Below are 23,321 nucleotides of genomic sequence, written 5' to 3' on the forward strand. Positions count from 1 at the left end.
TGCCAGATACAGCTGACTGTGAAAACGGCATCCATTAGATGTGAACTGCATGTAAAACTATAAAGATTGAGGAGTAAATTAAGCAAAATATCAGAGTAACATCAGAAGAACAAGTAATGAGATTAACACTCCCAAGTGCATGAATGAGTAGCTACCTAGGATGCTAAAAAATTACTACATTATGACTATTTCATGCAGGAGGACAATACTATATCATTTGCACTGATTGATTATAGTCCACTAAAAAACCCAACAGGCTATGCCTGATCAATTCCTGGAATGTCATGAACTGCTAAGAAATTTGTGTTGATTCTGTATATAAATGAACATCAACAGGTTTATTCAGTCCACTGATGGATGAAAGCCTCTATGGTTCCATTTCAGTCAGTCTTGTGCATCTCCCTACTATAAGTGTCCATAACATCTTTTTCTCATTGTCCCATCTTACCACTGGTTTACTTGTTTTCCAATAACTAGTTCTTGGTGTCCATTCTGTTTTCAGACATCCTCATGTCATGCCCAGTGCTATTTGTTGCCTTTTATTACTAAGACAGTGGCCCATAACCTTCTTTTGCTTCCTTATCAAAGTATTCTTTTTATCTAATCTGGTTTATTCTAAAAAAAAAAAAAGGCTCTTTCCATGTTTCTTTGTGCTGTTTTCAGTTAATCTAGGTGTTTAGTCAGACTTGTTTCACTACCATAGGTCACTGTTGGGAGTACACACACTGGTAGTAAATCTTTTTAGGCAGTTTAGTAAATTGTTTCTAAATGTCTCAATAATGTCTTCTAAATTAAAAACTGCCTAACCTGCTGTTCTAGCTGAAATTTCATTATCAAGTTTATGATTGTAATGATGTGTCCTAGATATTTACGAATTCACTATTACAATCTGATTTACTTAAATTTGTTCTCGCAATCAAAATGGTGAAATTCGACCAGAAATGCTCAAATATGGGGGTATAGGTCTTACAACAGCATAATACATATGCTGCTGTAAGACAATACATAATGCAGAAGGCCTGGTCAGAGGATCAAATTTCAGATGATTCAAGCAGAGCTCTAATAGTACCCATCTATAAAAAAGGAAAATAAAACAATGTAAGAATTGGATGCATTTCCCTACCAAGTGTTCCTGGTAAGATTTATACAAGTATACATGAGAAATGACTAAGATTAGTGGAGTGAACAGATGGATTCAATGGCAATATTAAAAATGAGAATATTAGGAAAAAATCTACTATTGTCAGCATTCAGGAATGTGTTAGTAGAGCTAATCTTAGGTGTTATGTTCACTTAAATAGGATGGGAAAGGAAAGATTAGCAAAAGAAGGTTAACAAGAAAAAGACCCAGAGGAACACCAAGATGTAGATGGATTGATACACCAAGAAGTGCCTTAGAAGATAAATAAGATCTCAATGTTAGAGTTTTGACAGATAAGATTAATTTGAAATTATTATAGATGTAACTGTTTCATGTAGCACCATTATAATTATCCTGTGCACCTTCCTGAGGGTACATATCAGGAATTTCAGAAATTAAATCCATTGAAAATATTTTACTTTTATTAAAGCCAATTGTTTAAGTTCATCTATTAGCCAACAATTTTGCTATGCAGCAAACATGTGAAAACTAGTATTTTGTCTTATGTACATGCACCTTTTACACAGTTTCGTGTAATTTGGCCAAATTATGTTACTCCCAGTGTTGTAGGATTCTGTTGATTTTGCAGAATCCTACAACATTATAACCTCAATGCCACCTTTAAACCACCCACTAAACTTAAAACCATATTCAACTCCTCTAAGGATCCTCTCCTCCCATTAGCACATCCTGGAGTCTATTGCATCCGCTGCACCTGCAACTTACCGTACATTGGCGAAACAGGACAGACAATCCCTATACACAAGAAAGGACACATTAAATATAACCATTATGGTGAAGCAGACCACTTGGTCAACAACTTACACCAAATCAATGGGAAAGCACCTGCTCTTTACACCGCACAAAAATGGTACGAAAGGAAATTTAAGGAAGCCTGCGAGATCCTGATAAACCACCCAAATATCAACAACAAAGATGGCATGAAAATTCCAAGAATCTGGATGGCACACATTCAGCCTACCTAATTTATAAGATCCAGCATAAGTCAGGACTCTAGCCAATCCTCAGCTAATATTAGAAACCATTCCATACCAACTGGCTGGAATGTGTACATGATGTTAATATATGTATAGAGATAGATACTTGTTATGCCTAATGTATTTCTACAACCAACAGATAACACTAATAATAGGACTCTAGCATTGATGTATAATTTTTTTTCCCTTTTTTTTCTTCTCCACGAGAGGTCAGGCCAACAATAGTTGTAACAGTTGTTCAGTGTTTTTAACAAACCAGTTCGATTGTAGTATAGCTTGTTTCCTGTGTATAGTTGTATGCTCCAGAAAATGACCTTGACATAAAGGTCGAAATGTCAAATGTAGATTTTAGTTATATTAAACTAAAGTTTTTATTCAAACACGTAGTTGTCTCCATAATTTTCAAAAATGCATTCAGATCACTGTGTAAGCCTAAAAGAAAGGATAAAGGAAGATGATATTTATTATGTGGGTACATGCAGAAAAAAAATCTATTTCAAAGTGCTGATAAGAAACTGAAAAGGATTTGTAGAAGATGGGACGAGGAAATATGCCAGCTACGTCCTCTGATGGCATTACTGTCACTAGGTGGGTTGATAACTCAATAGTACATGTGGTATCTAGCTACTTAGGAAAGGAGCTTGTCAGTGTATGTCACAGGTTCAGACAAAGAAAAAAGTATGCTGAAATTCCATTATCTCACAGCATAGCTGTTTATAACAAACATATGGGTGGAGTGGACCTTATGGACTCTCTTGCAGCTTCATATCAAGATGATACCAAGAACAAACAATGGTATGAGAATTTTTTACCATATGAACGTACTTGTTTGTAATGCACGGATCATTTAGAAATAGGAAGAAAAAGAAAAATCTGATTTATTGGAATTCAAATCAACAGTGGCAACTGCTTTGATATATCAAGGTTTAGCTGAACTAGGTACAAAGAAACAAAGATGCCCTTCAAGTCAGATACCCTAAAGAAATGCAAAATTTGCTCCGTGCCACATGAGAAACGTTCTGACGGCAGTGGACACTTCCCAAAGACAACAGGTGCTAATGCCAATCATTGCAGAGATGTGACACTGCAAGAGTTAAACAAGATACATCTGTGGTAGATGTGAGGTTCCAATCTGTCCAGAATGTTTTCCATCTTTCAATACAAAATGAGGCAAAGAGAATAAGATTGTTCTTGATATATATAGCTCTACTGCAAATTCTAATTGTTCTACTTTTTTTGTATGTACTAAATAATCCAAATTTTGATCATTCATGCAGTATGTCAGCAAAATATAAATTATTCATAATCTGTTTTGTGATACTTGTAATGTCTTTCAATAAAAATAAATTCCTTAGTCTAAGTCAGTATTTCCCAACATTTTTTGGATAGTGTTCCTCCTCAAAGATTTTGATGTCCCCCCCCCCCTCGCCGACAGTGTGTGTTTTGAGTATCAGTGATGAATGCAACATCATTTTCTAATTGCCCCCCCTCTGTGGGGCATACGCCCCACGTTGAGAAACACTGGTCTAAGTCATTTCCATAGAAATATGCCCGTAGTCTGTTGGAGTTAGTGAATGATGTCCTCAGATGAAGACTTTTTTTTTTATATATATGGAACATAAATTTAGCAAAATTAATGAATTCGTGGTAATACTGTAAGATGAAATGATATTGTATCATGCCATTATAATTTTTTATAAATGAATATAAAAATTCATGCATGAGAGGGTTAAAGCATATTTAATTTAAAAAATACCTAAAAATCAATATGAAAAATAACAGTAAAGTGAAAAAAATAAAAATAACCAAAATGCAGACATCAAGCTGTATATCATGTTTTCTAATTTTTTTTCTAAATACTAATTATTCGAGTCTGGTTTTTTGTTCAGATGACTGCCGACTCAAGATTGAAGGCAGTTCATATCAGCATACTTAAAAAATTGCACGAACTTTTCTTTTTTTCACTGATCGACAGTACAAAGCAGTGACTAATTTCATTACACAATCTGATATCCTGAACGTTGATATTTACAATTATCAACAAGTGTTTTTTGGAAATTCTCTCATTGTGAATTTAAACATCTAATGTGAGAATTATTTCAACATACAGCCAATTTGGTGTATGTATATATTAGAAATATTAGTTTAAAAAAAACTTATTTCTAATCAGTATATAAAACTGCATGAACAAATATGTATATCTGAAAGATATTTTATTTTTTGAAAAAAATATTAAACAAAAAGAAATCACCTCTTTATTTTCTTTATTTAATCTGTTTTTCTTTTGTACTTGTTCCTTGTTTCTTGCCCTGGTCAAGCGAGGTTTAACACCTTCTGTTTTCTGGAAAATACCAAATCACAACTAGAATGTATAAGAACTTATTATGAAATTAACAAATAAAAAGCAATTCCTTTAAAACTAATGTTTTCAACACACTGGAAATTAAGTTGCAAAAAATCAAGTCAGTCAAGATATTAGCATAAGTCACCCAATCATATTACTAGACTAGTATTTGGGATGCCAGACAACTACAAGTGATATGAACTTATTTACATAAAGTACCTTTAGTTTTACATTGTGACTCATTTGTACACTGATCATATTCAATGTATTAATACAAATTTGACAGCAGATTTTAGGATTTAAAGTCACCAGAAAGTAATTTTTATCATTAATGCTTTAAAATTATCAATTATAAGGTCTTTAAATCAGTTTTTCTACAGATTTGTTCCACCCAGAATACAAAATATCAAGTAACTATAAAATAAACCTATTTTAGAGAATTCAAACTTGCAATTCCAGCAATGTGCAAGTAAAATGGAATAATAAAAAACTTTCATAAAGTTTTAAACTGAAAATAATTTTTCTTCTGCAAGAGAAAAGTTCAGGTGTTCAGGAAATGCAAGAACTTATCCAAAGGTGCAGAGTGGAAAGGAGAGGAAATTAAATATGCATATAATCAGGACTCTAGAAATACAACAAATCTGTTAACCACAAAGAAAATCCCTCGCAAGGTATCAATCAGTCTACTTTATATGAATTGTTGTACGTTAAAAAAACGAAAATGTTCAAATTCCTGCCATGTACCCTTAAGAGGTATACAGGATATGATACTACTACATGAAAAATTTATATTACTATCTTCCTATCTGCAATTTTCCTCCAAATTAGTCTGTCACCTGTCAAAACTCCAACATCATCAGATCTTATATTTTATCTTCTAAGGCACTTTTTACCATATCAATCCACTTAAATGTTGTTCTTCTGGGTCTTTTTCCTGCCAACCTGGCAGAAAATTTGTTTTGCTAATCTTTCCTCTCCCATTCTATTTAACTAACCATACCACCTGAGATTAGCTCTGGTAACACATTCCTGGATGCTGACAATGTCAAGTTCTTACCTGATATCCTCATTTTTAATATATTGCCATTAATGCCATCTGTTCATGCCCCTGTTTCTCAAGACGCATATTTGCAGTCTTTAGTAAAGTGTTTTACTTTTGACCCAGCTCTCAGATCCATAAGTTAAAATTGGTTTGAAACACTAGCTTGTACACAGCTAATTTAGTGTTTGACTAAATTCTTATTCCATATAAATTTATTCAATTGACTTCCTTCATAACTAAAACATAATGAAGACAAAATTCATGAAAAAAAGTAGTAAAGCCAGATTCACTTTTAACACACTTTGACTGTTATTAAAAAGCCTTTTCATTATGCAAAACGTTGAAGTATTTAATTACCCTAAGCTGTGAAAGTTTTTCAAAATATCTTCTATTAGATATGTCTATCAGAACTGAACAAATGCATTGATCCAATTATAAAATTTACTTATTGGAAATAATCGCTAATTTAGATGTATTTATGATACAAAAAAAAGTTGAGGTGTGTGCGATTGTTCAAGTCAACATGTGCATCAAGGATTTAGGCCTAGCGTGGCCTGTTCCGACCTTAGAAGTCATCGTTGAATCGTTTAAGAGAATGTCCTGGTTTTCTTTTTCCTAATGGCTTGTACTTTAATGCTTGTTTTGGTAATCTTTCTATTTTCTTTCTTTGAAAGTGTTCCATCCATTTATGTTTATATTTTTTAATTTTTTCTATTACTGATTCTTGGTTGAATTCGTTCATAAAATCTTCGTTTCTTTTGTGATCGAATAGAGTATACTTTGCAGTTTTTCTTATTTCATTTCTGCTGTTATTAATCTTTGTCTTTTTATTTTATTGTCCAGAATTCACTTCCATATAATAAGACTGGTAGGGCTAATATATATTATATACTTTTAGTCTAGTTTGTTTTTGAACTAGGTTTGGTTTAGAGTTAATTACACCTGTTATTTTAAAATATTTTGCAATTTTTATATTTATATCTTTTTCATATATGATCATACATACTAGGTAGTTAAATGAATTCACCTGTTCTAAGATCTTGTTATCTATTACTATCTTAGTTGTTGTTGGATCTTGTCCTTTAAAGGCTGTTGTTTTTGATTTTTCCGTTGATATTATCATACTATAATCTTTGGCTATCTCATTTAGATCTAAAATAGCTTTCTGTAAGTTATCTTCAGAATTTGTAATTATTATTTGGTCGTCAGCAAAAAGGAGAGTGTTTAAGTTCACAGTAACAGAAAGTTTAATATCTTGATGGAAATTTTTATTTCATTTTATTATTTCATTTAGTTAAATATTAAAAAGAGTTGCTGAGAGGGGGACATCCCTGTCAGACCCCTTGGTTTATCTCTCTTGTATATAATAGCTCATGATTTAATCTTATTTGTATTTGATTATTTTCATATATACTTATAGCTTTTAGGATATTATTTGGTATTTATCTTTTATTTAATATGTTAAATATTAAGCACAGGAGGTGGAGAGGATGTTGCAAGTGGGAACACTGAATGTTGGAAGCATGACTGGAAGGGGAAGAGAGGTGGCAGACATGATGAGGAAGATGGACATTTTATGTGTGCAGTAGACAAGGTGGAAAGGCAAAGGAACTGGGAGATGGATATAAATTGTTCTACTCTGGAGCGAATAACGAGGGAAGAAATGGTGTAGGAATTGTGGTGTGTGGCAGAATGAAGGGTGAAGTACTGGACGTGGGTTATAGGAACGACAGGATCATGCGAATGAAATTGGGTCTTGGAGAAGAGCGGGTGGTCGTATTATGTGTATATGCCCCGCAAGTTGGTTGTACAGCAGAGGAAAAAGATGAGTTCTGGAACGTGTTAGATGAAGAAATGAGGAAATTGGAAGAAAATGAGATGGTGATTGTCGGAGGAGACTTGAACGGGCACATAGGAAGACAGAACAGAGACTGTGAAAGGGTGCATGGTGGCCACAGAGTAGGAATGATGAACCAGGAAGGAGAGAGGGTTGTGGACTTTGCAGTAGCGTTTGATCTGGCAATTGTGAACTCGTTTTTCTTCAAGAGGGAAGAACATTTTATAACATTTAGAAGTGGTAACAACAGCTCAAATTGACTACATTTTGACTAGAAGAAAACATCTTAAGGTTGTGACAAATTGTAAAGTAATTCCAACAGATCAAGTAGCACAACAACACCGACTGCTGTGCGCAGACTTTAAAATAAGATCGAAGATAAGAACTTCTGGTTGCCATGGGATGAAGACAATTAAGTGGTTTCGCTTAAAAGGGGAGAGTGTGAGGAATCATTTTAGGGAGAGAGTGTTAGAGAGGATTTCAGATGGACTGGAAAGTGTACAAGATTGGTGGAAACATAATTCAAAAGTAATCCTGAGCTGTGCAATCGAGGTGCTTGGTGAGACATCTGGAAAGATTAGAGAGCAGATGTACAAGTGGCAGTGACATTAGAGATTAGAGAGCAGGTGGAATAATGATGTACAAGTGGCAGTGACAGCTAAGAGGAAGGCAAAGCAGAAGTGGGATGAGTCAAGAGTGGAAGAGGACAGAGGTATACAAAGAGAGAAAGCAAGAAGCCAAGAGAGTTGTGGCACAGGCAAAGGCCATGGCATATCAAGATCTGTATGATCAATTAGAAACAAAGGAAGGACAGAGAAAAATTTACCAACTAGCAAAATATAGAAATAAAGCAGATAAGGACATCTTACATGTGAGGCAGATCAAAGATGCTGAAGGAAGAGTATTATGGAGGGATGTGGACATAAGAAACAGATGGAAAATATACTTTGAGGGACTTTTGAATGAGGAAAATGCAAGGACTCACAGAGGAGATGGGCAGCCTTCTGAGGGGGATGGTGCAGAACATCAGTAGAATGGAAGTGACGGAGGCCATGAAGAGGATGAGGAATGGAAAAGCGGTGGGCCCCGACAGAATTCCAGCGGAGGCATGGAAGGCACTGGGGGGAGAGGGAATTGACCTGCTGTGGGACATGTTCATGAAAGTTTGCCAACAGGAAAATATACCCGAGGAATGGAGGGAGAGTACTCTTGTTCCCATCTACAAGGGTAAAGGGGATGCACAAGACTAAAAATTACAGAGGAATAAAGTTGATGTCCCACACAATGAAGATCCTAGAAAGGGTTCTTGATGGTAGATTGAGGGAGGAGGTGGAGATTCCAAAAGGAACAATTTGGCTTCATGCCTGGTAGGTCAACAACAGATGCTATCTTTGGATTACGACAGATGGACGTTTCTGTTTAATATTGTGGAGGTGGTAACAGAGGAGGTGTGAGAAGATGCGCCTTGGACAATGTTGTATGCAGATGACATCTTGCTACGTGTAGATTCAAGAGAAGAAGCAGAAACTAAACTGGAAAAATGGAGAAAAGTACTGGAAGAGAGAGGTATGAGACTGAGCAGAAGTAAGACAGAGTATGTGTTGCGCAGTGGGCAGGAGACAGATCTGGAGCCGGAAGGAAATGTCATCAGGAAGGTGAGAGACTTTAGATACTTAGGTTCAACAGTGGAAGAAGATGGAGGAGCTGAGAAGGAAGTGGGATGCAGGATACAAGCGGGTTGGGGGAACTGGAGGGAGATGGCTGGAGTGTTATGCGATAAGAGGGTGCCGATCAATCTGAAAGGCAAAATTTATAGGACAGTAGTGAGGCCAGCTATGACGTATGCTATAGAAACTGTGGCCCTGAGGAAAAATATCAGCAGGATGGAAGTAGCAGAGATGAGAATGCTTAGGTGGATGTACAGTGTGACCAGAAAGGATCATCTGAGAAATGACTATGTCAGGGGAACAGTGAAAGTTACGAACTTAGGAGCGAAAATACAGGAGGCAAGGTTGAGATGGTTTGGTCATGTGATGAGGAGGGAGGACGAATATGTGGGAAGAAGGGTCATGCAGATGGATGTGCAAAGAAGGCAGAAGCGTGGGCAGCCAAAGAAGAGATGGAGGGAGCTGGTAGAAGAGGACTTGAAGATGAACTTGGATGTGGTGACAGCCCAAGACAGGAAGGTGTGGAGGAGACTCATAACAAACGGTGACCCCACTTAAGTGGGAGAAGCTGTAGAAGAAGATTTAATATGTTAAATAAGATGCTTCTTTTAACTTTGTTAAATGCTTTTTCAAAGTCAATAAATGCAATGTGTGTTTTTAAATGGTATTCTCTTCTTTTCTCTATTAATTTTAGGCAAAAGACCCAGCCTTTTGTACTTCTAAAATAAAGTTTTTGGAATATTTCATTAGTTTGCTATTTAAAATTCTGCTATATACAGGGTGGCCATAAATTAACTTTCCCTCTTTGTAGCTATAACTAATACACAGAATGAGACCACATTTTATATTGAAACTTTTGAAGGCATGGGGGGAGATGAATTACACGAAAAAAGATTTAGTACAAAAGTGACCGATAGGGGAAATGGTGGCGCTGGTGGAGCCGAAAGCTGTCAAATATTTGCAGTAAACGCAGGTAAAAGGGATTATGCAAATTTTACTGTGCATAGGTAATAGCAGCGCTACCAATTCCACTTAAAAAGGGATTGGGAACGTTCAGGCAGTTATTCAAATGACTAACAAATTGTGCTCAATATGCGTCCTACCTTACCTCAAGGTGCTTTACTTGTTAAGTCGTTTTTCCTTAAACAGTGCAATGCCGTAGTGGCCCTTCAGGAATTTAGAAGGCTTCATAACCTGCGTACAGGTCCTATGTCAGCTGTAGCACTGAGCGCTATGATTAAGAAGTTTGAAGAAACTGGATCATTAGGAGTTAGACCTGGCAGAGGATGGAAAGCAGTGCAAGAAGAGACAGTAACAGACATTGCTACTGCAGTGTTCAACGACACAGGGACCACTAATGGTCCAAGCGCTCGTGCCATAGCTCGCCAACTTGATATGGCTTATGGTACATTCTTAAAAATATTACGGAAAATGCTTCACTTCTATCCGTATAAGTTCAGTCGTGTGCAACCATTAACTACCGCAGATTATGATAAGTGCATGACCTTCAATGCTAACATCTCTTGCCCGAATGGAGGTCGACAATGACTAGCCTTGGAGAATATTGTGGGGTGATGAGGCTCAATTTTATCTGAATGGGTCAGTCAACACTCACAACTGCAGAATTTGGGCATGTGAACATCCTTAAGCAATCCAGCAAGGTACCACTGCATTCTCCAAAGTAACCGTGGTGTGACAGCCAATTTCATAATAGTACCATACTTTGAGCATATTACCCCTACAGGTCCTGTAACCTTCTTCATTACTAGAGAGATTTATCAAAAAATGCTGGAAAATTTTGTCATTCCTGCATTGCAGCAAAGAATGTTTGGACTCCATAATTTTTATGCAGGATAGAGCACAGCCACGCATTGTACATTCAGTACAGCGCTTTTATGCCAGCATTTCAGTAATGAGAGGGTTATCAGCGAGTTCTTTCCGACGGCATGGCCACCTCGATTCCCAAACATCACTCCATGTGACTTTTGGCTGTGGGGGTATTTGAAATCCGTTGTGTATGTTGGTGACATTACCAACTTGCATGTCTTGAAAGAGAACATAAAACAGGCTGTTATGAACATCTAATCAGATGCCTTCTGAGCATGCTCCACATGATCAGATGTGGAGACTGTCGCACACCAGATGCAATTTGTTGTACTGAATGCGTGGCTGTACTGAATGTACACAGTCACGCATTGTACATTCAGTACAGCGCTTTTATGCCAGCATTTCAGTAATGAGAGGATTATCAGCGAGTTCTTTCCGACGGCATGACCACTTCGATTCCCAAACATCACTCCATGTGACTTTTGGCTGTGGGGGTATTTGAAATCCGTTGTGTATGTTGGTGACATTACCAACTTGCATGTCTTGAAAGAGAACATAAAACAGGCTGTTATGAACATCTAACCAGATGCCTTCTGAGCATGCTCCACATGATCAGATGTGGAGCATGTCGCACACCAGATGCAATTTGTTGTACACAAGAAAGGTCAGTGCATAGAAAATCATTGTGGTCCAGAGAACCCCCGATTCCGATGAATAAAATGTTATTTCCTGCGAGTTCAATCAGTACGTTAATTTTTGTGTCTCTCGCAAGTTGTTTTAGTTTAATTATTATTATCATCATAAGATGCCATATATCCAGCTGGAATGAGCGACGCAGCTGTTGGCTTACACCGTCGAAATATTATTCCATTTTATCTGCCTTTAATGTAATTATTCGCTTATTTTCAACTCCGCCAGCACCTAAATTTGCCCTATCGGCGACTTTTGGTACTAAATCTTTTTGCAGAAATCATCTCCCCATGCCTTCAAGTCTCAATATAAAATTTGGTCTAATTCCGTTTATTGATTTTAGCTAAAGATGCCTCCAAAGAGGGAAATTTATTTTATGGCCACCCTGTATTTTGTAACAGGAATTTAGTATGCTTTTGTTTTCAAGTAGAGCAGCATAACAATCAGGGCTGTACTTATGCTTTTCAGAACGCGAGACACCAGACTAGCACCTCAGACTTGAAGTTTTAATATTTAAACATTAAATATTACATTAATATTTAAACATTAAATATTATATTTAATAGTTACGGCAGTATACAATCTAAACATGATTAATGACAAGTTCTTGCCTGTAATGAAAACTCATTCAAGTTCTTGACTAGTCACGTTTAGATTGTATAAGATTAAGAGGAAAAAAAATCAACCCCTCCTTCACAATGAAGAAAACTGCACATTGTGTTATTACACAATATTTGACAGATGCTAAAAATGGGCAGGCAATGGCAGCTTCGAAGTGAGTCTCTCTCTCTGTGCACTTGTGTATAAACTGACTAATTTTTGTACTTATTACTGGCCTACTTATTCATGGGAACTTGAAATACCAAGACCATCATCATTCTTATTTAAAGCCTTAAAACTTTTCAAAGAATTTTATCTGGACAGATGGTTGCAGCCCTTGGAAGTCAACTGTGCAAGGAAAAGTATATTTTCACATTAAACCTCCAAGTCCTTAACTATCAATAACATAAAAAGCAAAAGTGGTTTTTTTAAATTCATTAGAATTTTTATATGGATTCTGTGAGAACAGAATTTCTATTACAGTAATATATGCCAATGGAACAGAGGAATATTACCACGGCATGGATTCTAAGAATGGCCTTGAAAGTAACCTTTAAAGCATTTATAAACAGCATTCATAGAATTTTCTTACCAGTGTTACGTCCCCCACTTTCTATTGTTATTGTCTCTTTTTTTATGATTAAATTACGTCTCTTCCTTCCCTTATCTCACTTCTATTATATTCTAAATTTTTCTCTTAACTTGGGGCCATATTTTTCTATAAGGATATGGGTTTGTGGGTTGAAAGCAAAGAGATTCTCACCAGACAATGGCAATTCCTTTGTTTCTGAGCTAATGCTGGTTCTTTCTTCGAACTCAGAGAAAATTTCTATTTAGCTGCACCACCCTAAGTTCTAGATTTTCAAACAGTGAAGAACCAAAGAACCAGTACCAAGCTCTGAACTGTATCCTTATTTCTAAATCTTATATAAAATAACTCAAGTCAAGTTTATTCCTATCTCAGTCTACAGTTGTGACCTCCCTTCAAAAATACCTCCTGCTGTGGTTCGATTTTTATGGGGGTGCAGTAGAAAATAATTTCAGGCAAGGCAATTGTTAAATCAAAAGAAAACATTTAATTATGCACTAAACAAATTACAAATCATGAATAATTCAGACACATTCATTTCTAAATCAATTTCAGTTAAATCACAAGCACTCAATCTCTCTAATTCTTTCTTAACGAGCTTAGGTAACAGTTTCACATGGCACTCGAACAAAGGTGAAACAAAGACTAATGTCTCAACACTATTAAGATTAACTTTCATGCATTAACTTCAATGTCAATTTCAGATAAAATATATACACTCAATTTTTCTAACTTCTATCTTAAACAAGCATAGGTATCAAGTCCACATAACTTTCAAACAAAGGTAATACAAAGATCAATATTACAATACTGCTAAGGTTATGCACTTCACAGACGTTCAGGTCATGCTCTAATTTTCTACATTCATGTCTTGGAATTTAGTCTGTCTCTCTCTAAACTAGGTTTCTAGAGTCCTTATGCAAAATCACAATGTTCTAGTCTTAAACATTCTATTAAGGTTACATTCACTCTTTCTGCACACTTTCATTGAACAAAGAAAAGGTTTCTACATTACCACCCAGTTGGGCACTGCTGGAAAATCATACACATCTCGATACAGCTTCACCTTCAGATTTGTTTCTGGGTCCGTTCGACCTGCAGTTTCCTTCTTGTCAGACTCTGGTTAGATGAATCTCAGATACTGAAGACACGTGCTTGCCTTTCACTGGCTACCAGGTTTAAGCAAAGCTTGACTGTCTATACTGTATACCGGACCTCAGCTCCGCTGAATGAATTTTCTATCGGCAGATTCTCAAAGACTGCTCGGCATTCCTTCCTCGCTTGTGGCTCGACGCTTCGCCCAAGAAACTGGGATGAACACCAGGGCATGGAGAGAAAGGCTCCCCCAAGAGCGGACGACTGACCAGCAAGGGACTCTGGGCTGGAGATCTGACAAACGAGAGAAAAAGCCCCAGTCCGGCACTGCGTTGCCTTTTTAAATTGCGTGCCCCTACACTTCTGAACTATGTCATATCCTTCTCCTTCCTTGCTCACTTCAAGGCACAACCCCTTTCACTAACGCCACATTCTCCCCTAGTAATCACTTTGGTGATGGTGGTGGGGGGTTTGGTCGCGTGCCTTCCCTTCACGGTGAAGGCGTACTCTGGCGCACGTGCATTGCCTCTGGCAATCGATCTTTGATCCATTAGATCTTCACTCAGTGGTGCACAAACACTCGTTATTTTTTTAGCAAAGCTTAAGCAGTGGACTTAATCACAACAAAATACATTATAATATTAAGGGATAAATAACAGAATTCTAAAATTACTAAATTGTCAGGTTACATAAAATTTAACCTGCTTGACATATCAGTATGTGCAAAGTTTAAAAGTGCATGTTAAGTTCTGAAGAAATTACAAGTTAACTACTTTTAGTTTTATTCGGAACTTAACACCAGCATTTTCATGAATCTGTTAACATTGATGTCTTTGGGTTTTGGCAGCATTCAGAAAAAAAAAGCAATCTTTAAATTATCTAATCTTCAAATATAACCTTCCATTGACTAGTTCTAGAAGAGCTTAGAATGGTAAACTGAATCCCAGAACATTTGAGCTAACTATATTCAATTTCTGTAGGAAAGCTGCTTTTCAACTTTAATGTATACCTAAAATTTCAGCTAGTTTTAAAAAGATAGATTTCTGAAAATCTCACTCACTTCTATGTTAAAAGGCATTTACATAACTCAAACCCACAACTTGATAGGCAACTACCCAGTAAAACACCACTACCATGTTTGTGGGAGACCTGAGGTGATTGATGCTATGTCAACAGAGCAAGGTTTCACACTTCCATTCCTCCCCAATTTTAAATATATGGCACAAGCAATACCCTTCTAAGGCATGCCAAAACATACTGCAAAGATCCAGTGCCCATCTCCATCTTTAAGTTTAATGGCAGTAAAGCAGTTGTACAGGCCAGCTACCAGATAAATACATAAGACCTATCCTGATTGGTTGGTACAATCCTACTCTTCTACATAGTCAGGTCATACCTGGAGGGAGGTACTGTAGAAATATGGAGAGGACAATGGATACTCTGTAAGGGTAATAACATTTAAGAGCATCTTCTCACTGCATATTCCCCTGCACTTTTCCTTCATCTATGAAACACCATTACAGTAAATTCAAATACATGGTTTCATTCCAGTTAAAATAAATCTTCAATATCATCAAGAATCCCTTACCAAAGGGTCCTTTCCAAGTCTACTTACACACCACCTAGTTGTTCAAGCCTGACCTGTTATCAAGCAAACTATAGCACTTCAAATATCCAAATAAGCAATCTGATATTTTGAACTTAACTTTTTAATCTCGCCATCTGATTACGTGCACTCTACCACCCAAACAGTAAACTGACCTTTCTTCAACTCAAACTGGCTCTCTTCTTTTCAATTTTTAAACTGGAAGAGAAGTTTAGATATTTGATATAATCAACAACCTAAACATTTGTTCATCTACAAGCCAAAATACCAGAATCACTTACACTCCCTCTAAACTAGTTTTTCCAGACATGCTGTTAAGGTCACCACTCCTCTTGTTCTCAGACAAATCTCATGTTTCATCTCCATAAGAACACCTTTCTACTCATTCCACTGGCAATTCCCAGTATTGCATCTTCAAATTACAACACTAAGTGGAAAGACTTTCACTTCCAATACTTTTTCCATGTTCCTAATTCAGAAACCTGCTACAATCATGTTATAGAAATCCCAGTTGGGCCTTCATTCTATACCAAACCATAATTAAAAAGGTAGCAGCTTGAGACAAATAAGACTTCATTCTTGGCCTATGAGGGGTACAAAAATTGCAAAGCAATTAGAAAACAAATTGAAAAACTGAAGAAGTCAATGCAGAAACACTTTTTGCACAAATAGCAAAGATGCTTTCTGTTCTCGTGCAAATGCTGTTGGATATTGAAATTTGAGCATGGTCCTTAGCAGTGGCTGCAGTACACTGTTGCTCAGATAAGTCATTTTTTAGTAGATATTAGTGATAATTATAATTGGTTTTGTTTATTTTTGACTCATTAAGTAGTGTTTAGTCTACTATTATCAATGAATATAAATGGAGACCAACACAGATGCTAACTGATATCAACGTGCGGGATTTAGTACAATGTATTGTGTATTTAATGCATTCATTGCCAAGAGTGAATGGTTCGTGGTGTGAGAAAAAATTTAAATATTTTGTAAGTGAATATGAAAAATGCAAGTCTTGTCAGGAGCAAAAGAACGAAGTGATTAATATCAATATAAAGCAGGATTGTCAAAGTGTTGTGGAGAATGTAGCAGAAGCAGTGAATGATAGTGCACAAAATACGAATGAGAGTTTGAAGTAGTTGAAAGTAATAACGTGGATGATGAGACCAGTGTAGAAACAAATTGGTCGAATCATCAACATTGCCAGTAATTTCTCCTTAACATGAGAAAATGGAAGCTCAAACAACTGGAGAAATTATTGGCATGTGGTACATAAGGATAGAGAATGAAAGTGCAATAAAACTGGGAGAAAAGACAAGTGGTATAGTTAATGAGAAAGTGATGAAAGAATGTTTTCCAGGTGAAGATATAAAGGATGTTAGCGAAGCTGCAAGTTTGCAGAAGAAAGAAGCTAACAAGTTAGTTGTTTTGGCAGGCACAAATGATTTGAAAGGTGAGAAATATGCAATGAGAAGATAAAGTTGTTAGAAGCAAAAATGAAGAGTAAGAAAGTAAAACTCTGCTGCCTTGGTATGATAGGATAGAATTGAGAAGTGATATGATTGCCAGTGAGATTGCTCCTGCACAATGGTGTGCAGTTTATAGATGTGTGGAGTCAATTTGATGAACATAAGGACCTATATACTATATTTACTTAAATAACCCTCCCCCAAATTAAAGTTAAAAATCATGGTGCAAGATGTATGCAGGGATTTTTGGAAACCAAAGTTTTTCAGGAAAAAACAAAGTTGATGTTTATAATTAAATCCTTAGTATTCGTTATAATTTATAATTGCTCATTTACAAAATGAATGCATTTAAATTTTAATCATTGTTATATACACGATCAGTCACTCACTTTCATCACGTGATATCTTTGAATTTTTTTTTTTTTTTTTTTTTTTTTTTTTTTTTTTTTTTTTAAGCAACAGTGTTTCTGTAATTAAACTAATTATTTCGAGCCTCCATAGCTCTGTTCTGTATAGACCAAGCCCTTTGGCTGGAAAGACCTGGGGTTCAATCCAGTCAGTGATGTGAGGAACCTTTGGTCTCTTTCAACTAAAGGTCAGATAGATGTCTCATACCGAGATAGGGGTGGTTTTTTCCCACCCGGAAAATTAGGTTTTCCATCCCCCCCAGAAAAAGCAAACCGGCCCGTGAACATGTGCATCTACAGACATAAGCACCAGGAGGCATAGGGCTAACCACCTTATCCTCGATACAGTAGCGGTTAAGTGTAGAAAAATCCTTGACACTGCAAGGTAAGAGAAGAAACTAATTATTTCTGGCAAAATCATGTCAGAAGCTTTCAAAATCCAGTTGTACAACAGTTCTAATAATGGTCATCCTTTCTTTTAGTGTTACACAGTGATCAGCATTCATTTTTGAAATTATGGATTCTACAACTGTGTTAGAATAACTTTATTATCCCGATAAAGAGATAATAAAGTTATTCGATCTTCATATCAAGATCACCATCTGGAGCATACATAAATATACAAGACAAGCTGTGTTACATTTCAAACCGTAAGCTAGAGAAACAATGATTTGATCACATGCTACTCACTGGCATGACCTCTAATGAAAAAAAAAAACAAAAAAAAATCACATCAAGCTAATTTAATTTTTGATTACATGAATATTCTTGCTTATAGGAAAACCATCTGTAAGCAAGAATATTTATTCATGTAATCAAAAATTAAATTAGCTTGATGTAATTTTTTTTTTCCCCACTAGAGGTCATGCCAGTGAGTAGCACGTGATCAAATCATCGTTTCTCTAGTTTACGGTTTGAAATGTAACGCAGCTTGTCTTATATATTTATGTATGCTCCAGATGATCTTGATATGAAGATCGAAACGTCGGGATAATAAAAAGAGTTATTCTAACACGGTTGTAGAATCCATAATTTCAAAAATGAAGTCTAATAATGGTCACTTAATCTTAATCCACCCCCCATGCAATTTAAGATCAAGTAGAAGTCTATACTACCACATTTCCTCTACTGGTTCCTTTCATCACTATCATGATTGGTGTGGTATTAACAAAAGATCGCATGACCCAACAAAAAAGACAAACCAACAATTGAGTTGAGATGCCGATTCTCTTCAACCAAATAACGAAATATCTGAAATTGCAATAACATTCACTATTGCTTGAAGTTAAACATTTCTTATCCAAAACTAATTTTTTTTTCGTAAAGTAAAATCAGGAGTGCAAGATATATGTGATGGCGAGTTATATTCGAGTAAATGTGGTATACCTGTACTGCACTTGAATGGTTTTAGAGTTAGATGCTTAAAGAAATTGTGTAATGAATTTGGAAGTGCAAAACCAGGGAAATAATCAAGCATGTATCTAGCCACCCCTGGGATAGGCAAGTATGAGTGCAAGAATTATGAAGAGCTGAGTGCAGTTTCCTAGGTTTCAAATCTGAATAGGCAGTGTCATTATCCTGCAAGGATAACTGTGAGCCCAAGGGGATGTTATAATGTATGTACAAAGATGCCTGAAGTATCAGAAATAAAGGTGTTTTTAGTATTGGTCAGCTCAACTTGACCAAAAATTATTGGCATCAGCAAGACCTGATTGTTAGAGAACAATATAGTTACAAGAATAGCGTGCAATGGATATTGTATAATGTTTTCAGAAGAGACAGAAAAAAGTTGAAAGTTGTAGATCTGATGGAAATGGTTCATGAGATAGAGGCCAATACAACAATATATTGTTGGCTATTATAGACATGGAGGTTCAGAAGAAATTGTGGACAATGTGCATCAGCAGATTAGCACAATAAGTGCAGGCCAAGCAATTAACATGGGAGACTTCAACTATGGTGATATAGACTGGAAGGAGGAAAGGGCATATGGCAAAATGCAATTTATAAGATTAAGGGATATTTACCTGAATTGGCATGTAGAGGGACCAATGATTTGAAACTGTTGGATCTGGTAGCAGCATCAGAAGATGCTATCTATAACTGCAGTAGTAACTACCTCTGATCACGTAAAGTAACCCTGCAGTCTAGTCCTTGAAGGTTGCTAAACATGTGGAAATTTCAGGCAAGAAAGGGTTTATGTGCAACTACAAAGCCGATGATTATGACATACTTAGGAGGCAACAGCATAAGAAATTACATTGATATCATTAGTGCATGAGAAGTGGTCAAAGATTGAGCAATGCAGTATTAGAGTGCATACCCAGGGTCAGGAGGATAAACAGCAGAGATTAAGTGGATGACTAGCAATATAAAGCAGGAGCTGAAGAAAAAAAACACAGAAGTAACGTGGAAAGAATGTAAACAAGGTGATTAATATGCCCATGAGCAGTGTATAAAGCACAAGCAAGAAAGGTAACTAGTATGGTAAGGAAGGCTAAATCAGATTGAGATAAATAGCTAAGCAGCCAAAGTAAAATCCAAAAGTTTTTTTTTATACTACGTAAAAAGTAATGGTAAGAACTGGACTCAGTGCTGATGGTAGGAAAGTGACAGAAGCAGAAGAAATAGTCAAGACGTGATAACTTTGCAAGGGCACATCATCCAGGCAGTGACTTTGCAGTTACTGAGGTGACAGACTGATGTGAACACTGAGAGAATGAACTGCAGATACTCAGTATATTGAAAAATATCAATGCAAATACAGCAGTGAGCCAGGATAGTATGTCGGCTCATGTGCTACAAGAATGTGCAAGTGAACTGGCAGTACCTCTGATGAAGTTGTTTAATCTAAGTCTCTGGCAAGTTCGAAGGGAGTGGAAAGAGGGTAAGATAGCTTCATTATATAACACATATGGGAGTAGCTGACAGATATTAGTGGTGACTAGTGGAGTCACCATTTGCCTAGTCACCCAGGGCTCGACTAGGACCACTACTCTTTAATTTGTATATTAATGCTATAGCAAGATTTGAAGGGGGACTTCGTTTGCTGATGATGCAAAACTAGAGAGGACAATGGTTGATAAATGTAACGTGGATATCCTACAAGATTTAAATTGGCAATATGGACAAAAGACAATGGTTGTCAATTCAATGTTGTAAAATTTGAAGTAATGTACTTCATATTTCTGATACTAATTTACAGGAAACCAATGAAGCTAGGGATCTGAAGAATAGATTTGAAATTCAGAAGACATACTGCAAGAGTTGAAAAAATAGTTCATAAGATGCTGAAGAGCATATTGACAAGATAAGGTTATTATTCTTCTTTATAAGACTGATTCGATCACTGTGCACAGATATGATCACCTGCATTTCTTGGGGATTGGGAAGTTGGAGGGGATTCAAAGATGAGTGACCAAGCTGGTGACAGGTCTATGAAATGTTCCCAATAAGAATAGATTGAGGGTGTGTAGGTTGCTGAGTTTAACTAACAGGCAGGGGAGAGAAAGGATATGATAAAAACTTAAGTTGCTAAAGGACACTAAGATTGAAACAAAAGAAATTTTGTCTGTGAAGTTAGCTGAGTGGCTAAGCAGTTTGCAACCATATGCCTGGGAAAGGAGTGTCCTGGGTTTGATTCCTGTTGCTGACATCAGGAGCTTAGAATCTTTCTCAGACGTAGCCAAGTTAGCTGCTCTTGAGCATGTCTGCAGGTTTTTTTCTCCTTAGTTTATCTGGGGTTTTTAATCCCTCAAACAGGCAAACTGGCGTTGAGAAATAATGCTGCTACAGACATAACGGGAGACATAGGGCTAACCACCTTATCCTTGTTTACAGTTGTGGTTAAATGAATTGAAAACCATCGACACTGCAAGGTAAGAGGGAAAAGGAAGAAATTTTTCAACACAAAGAGTAAGGGGGAAAAACAAGGAGTCAAACTAAGGATCTTCCATCTCTATTTAGAAGCTGTCTAAGAGTGTGGACCTAGGTTCTTTTCTTACTGGTGGATGAGTGGAATGGATTGCCAGTGGCAGTTGTGAGCACTGACAGTGAATAGGTTTGAAGAGATAGTGTTAATGAATAATGGAGTCTCCTGGAATGAGTCTCGACTCCATGGGTGCCTACAAATTTTTTTGTCCATCTTTGATGCAAGATCTCAGATGGTACTATAGCAACAATATCTAAACAAAGCTAACTTCCTGGCATCACTCAATTGTTGAAAGATAATCATGCTGATTCTTGTACAGATTATCAAAGCAAATATCAGATCACCACTAAATTCAAGAAATATACCTCATGCTACCATGATCTTCCATGAGAAAGAATCAACCTTTATGCCAAGAATGCTTCTGTCCTGATGGCATTCGACCTCCCCCACCAACTATACAAGAGATGTGCTCCTGAAATCATATTTATACTTTTTCTCTGCATCCTATTATATGCACCTGGCATTTCTCCCATAGCATGGAATGCAAGTCCATTCAAAAAAAAAAAAGTCAGTAGTGATGGAAAAGGGAAATAAATTGGAATTGTGGATGTTGAGGTTGCCTGGAAGGATAACCTCATTTGGGCTGTAGATGATCAAGTTGTATGGAAAAGAATATGAAGAGGTCTGAGTGGTTATCAATGTTTGAGGACTGGTAAATGCAATAAATAAGTTACTAAAAATAAGTTATCAGACAAGTAAACCTTAAACAAGAAGGTCAAAAGGCAAGGGATTCTAAGTTAACCATTCTAAGGAAGGCTATGTCAGATTTCACAAAAACACAGGTGCCACTCCTGTGGCAAAAAGGAATCATGAAGTGCATAGTTTGGGTACTGGAGGCAGACAGTAAATGTAGCTACAATTTGGTTTTGTCAGGAGTAAGATTTCTGGTTCTGAAACACTGCAAGTCATGCTGAACATTTATGTTGGTGTTAATGTGGATGTGAAAATAAGTTTTTTTTTTATTTTAAAGAAGTTTCTGGCTTGGTTTGTATGGTGTGACTAGTCATTAGAATTAGTGTTAGAGAAATTCATTTTTGTCATAATATCACTATCATTGTAAGATTTACCATAAGTTCAATCATGGTTAAAGGGATAGTGGGAACATATAGTGAGTAGTGATACTCTTAGACATGACATTACAGACCAGTCTCCATGTCATAACATAACCTTGACAGTGCCTCCCAGATATTACTTGGACTATTTCTCCATGCACAAACTGGCATGGAACTAGACAAAAAAAGATTCCTTAGTTAACTAAAAAAGAAATGTGTAAATCTTCCAGCAATCCAGTGCTATACAAGCAAATGCCATTTTCAGACACCCTTGCTATATAAATTATAAAAACTCAAGCCTAACTACAGAATACTTTGGGATGGAATAATCTGAAGCACATTAAAATAGTATGGTTCAGTGAGCTGGAAATTTAGCATTGTATCCCAAAGCCAATTTCATCCAATCCTTGAATTCCTTAATATATGAAATGGTTCTTGGGGGATAAAGATGTTAGAAGAATAAGATGTATAGATGTACTATAATATTTAATTGTATTACGCCAATTTTAATGCTTATAATTACCAGTTTATGTTGTTAAATTATACTGCAAGAAAAATTTAATTTTTTTAAAATCTATTACATATCATGCACAGCATATAAGGTTAATATTGAACTAAATGAATGCATTTGTTTAAAAATTATTGGAAATAATTTAGTTATTTCATTTAAATTCATAATTGAATTAGTTCATATGAAAAATCTTAAGTGTTTTCTTGCACACAATTCACAGTAAGTGCCATAACTATTATTTTGCAGGAAAGGACCCATCATGAGAGTTCTCATCTGAACCTCTATTCTCACCATTATTTGTATGGGAACTCTATGTAGTCAAAAGACTCATTGCAAGAGACCCACCATTCATTAACATAATACCATTTTCTGAAACCTATTTGCTGTTGGAGCACTTACCACTTCTGTCAATCCATTCCACTCATTCTTCAAGTAAAGAATCTAGTCCACACACTAAC

General features: G+C 36.3%; 1 protein-coding gene across 1 annotated transcript in view; it reads right to left on the bottom strand.

The window, feature by feature from the left end:
* CycB (Cyclin B) overlaps window positions 1-23,321 on the bottom strand; it is a 118,546-nt gene that overhangs the window by 67,797 nt on the left and 27,428 nt on the right. The window contains exon 4 of the mRNA XM_090403479.1: window positions 4,391-4,480. Coding sequence (XP_090259605.1) covers window positions 4,391-4,480 — 90 coding nt within the window. The remainder of the gene's footprint in view (window positions 1-4,390; window positions 4,481-23,321) is intronic.

The sequence above is a fragment of the Typopeltis vanoorti genome, chromosome 14 (genome assembly GCF_054136105.1).
Source record: "Typopeltis vanoorti isolate ZY-2024b chromosome 14, IOZ_Tvanoo_1.0, whole genome shotgun sequence".
NCBI lineage: Eukaryota > Metazoa > Arthropoda > Arachnida > Uropygi > Thelyphonidae > Typopeltis > Typopeltis vanoorti.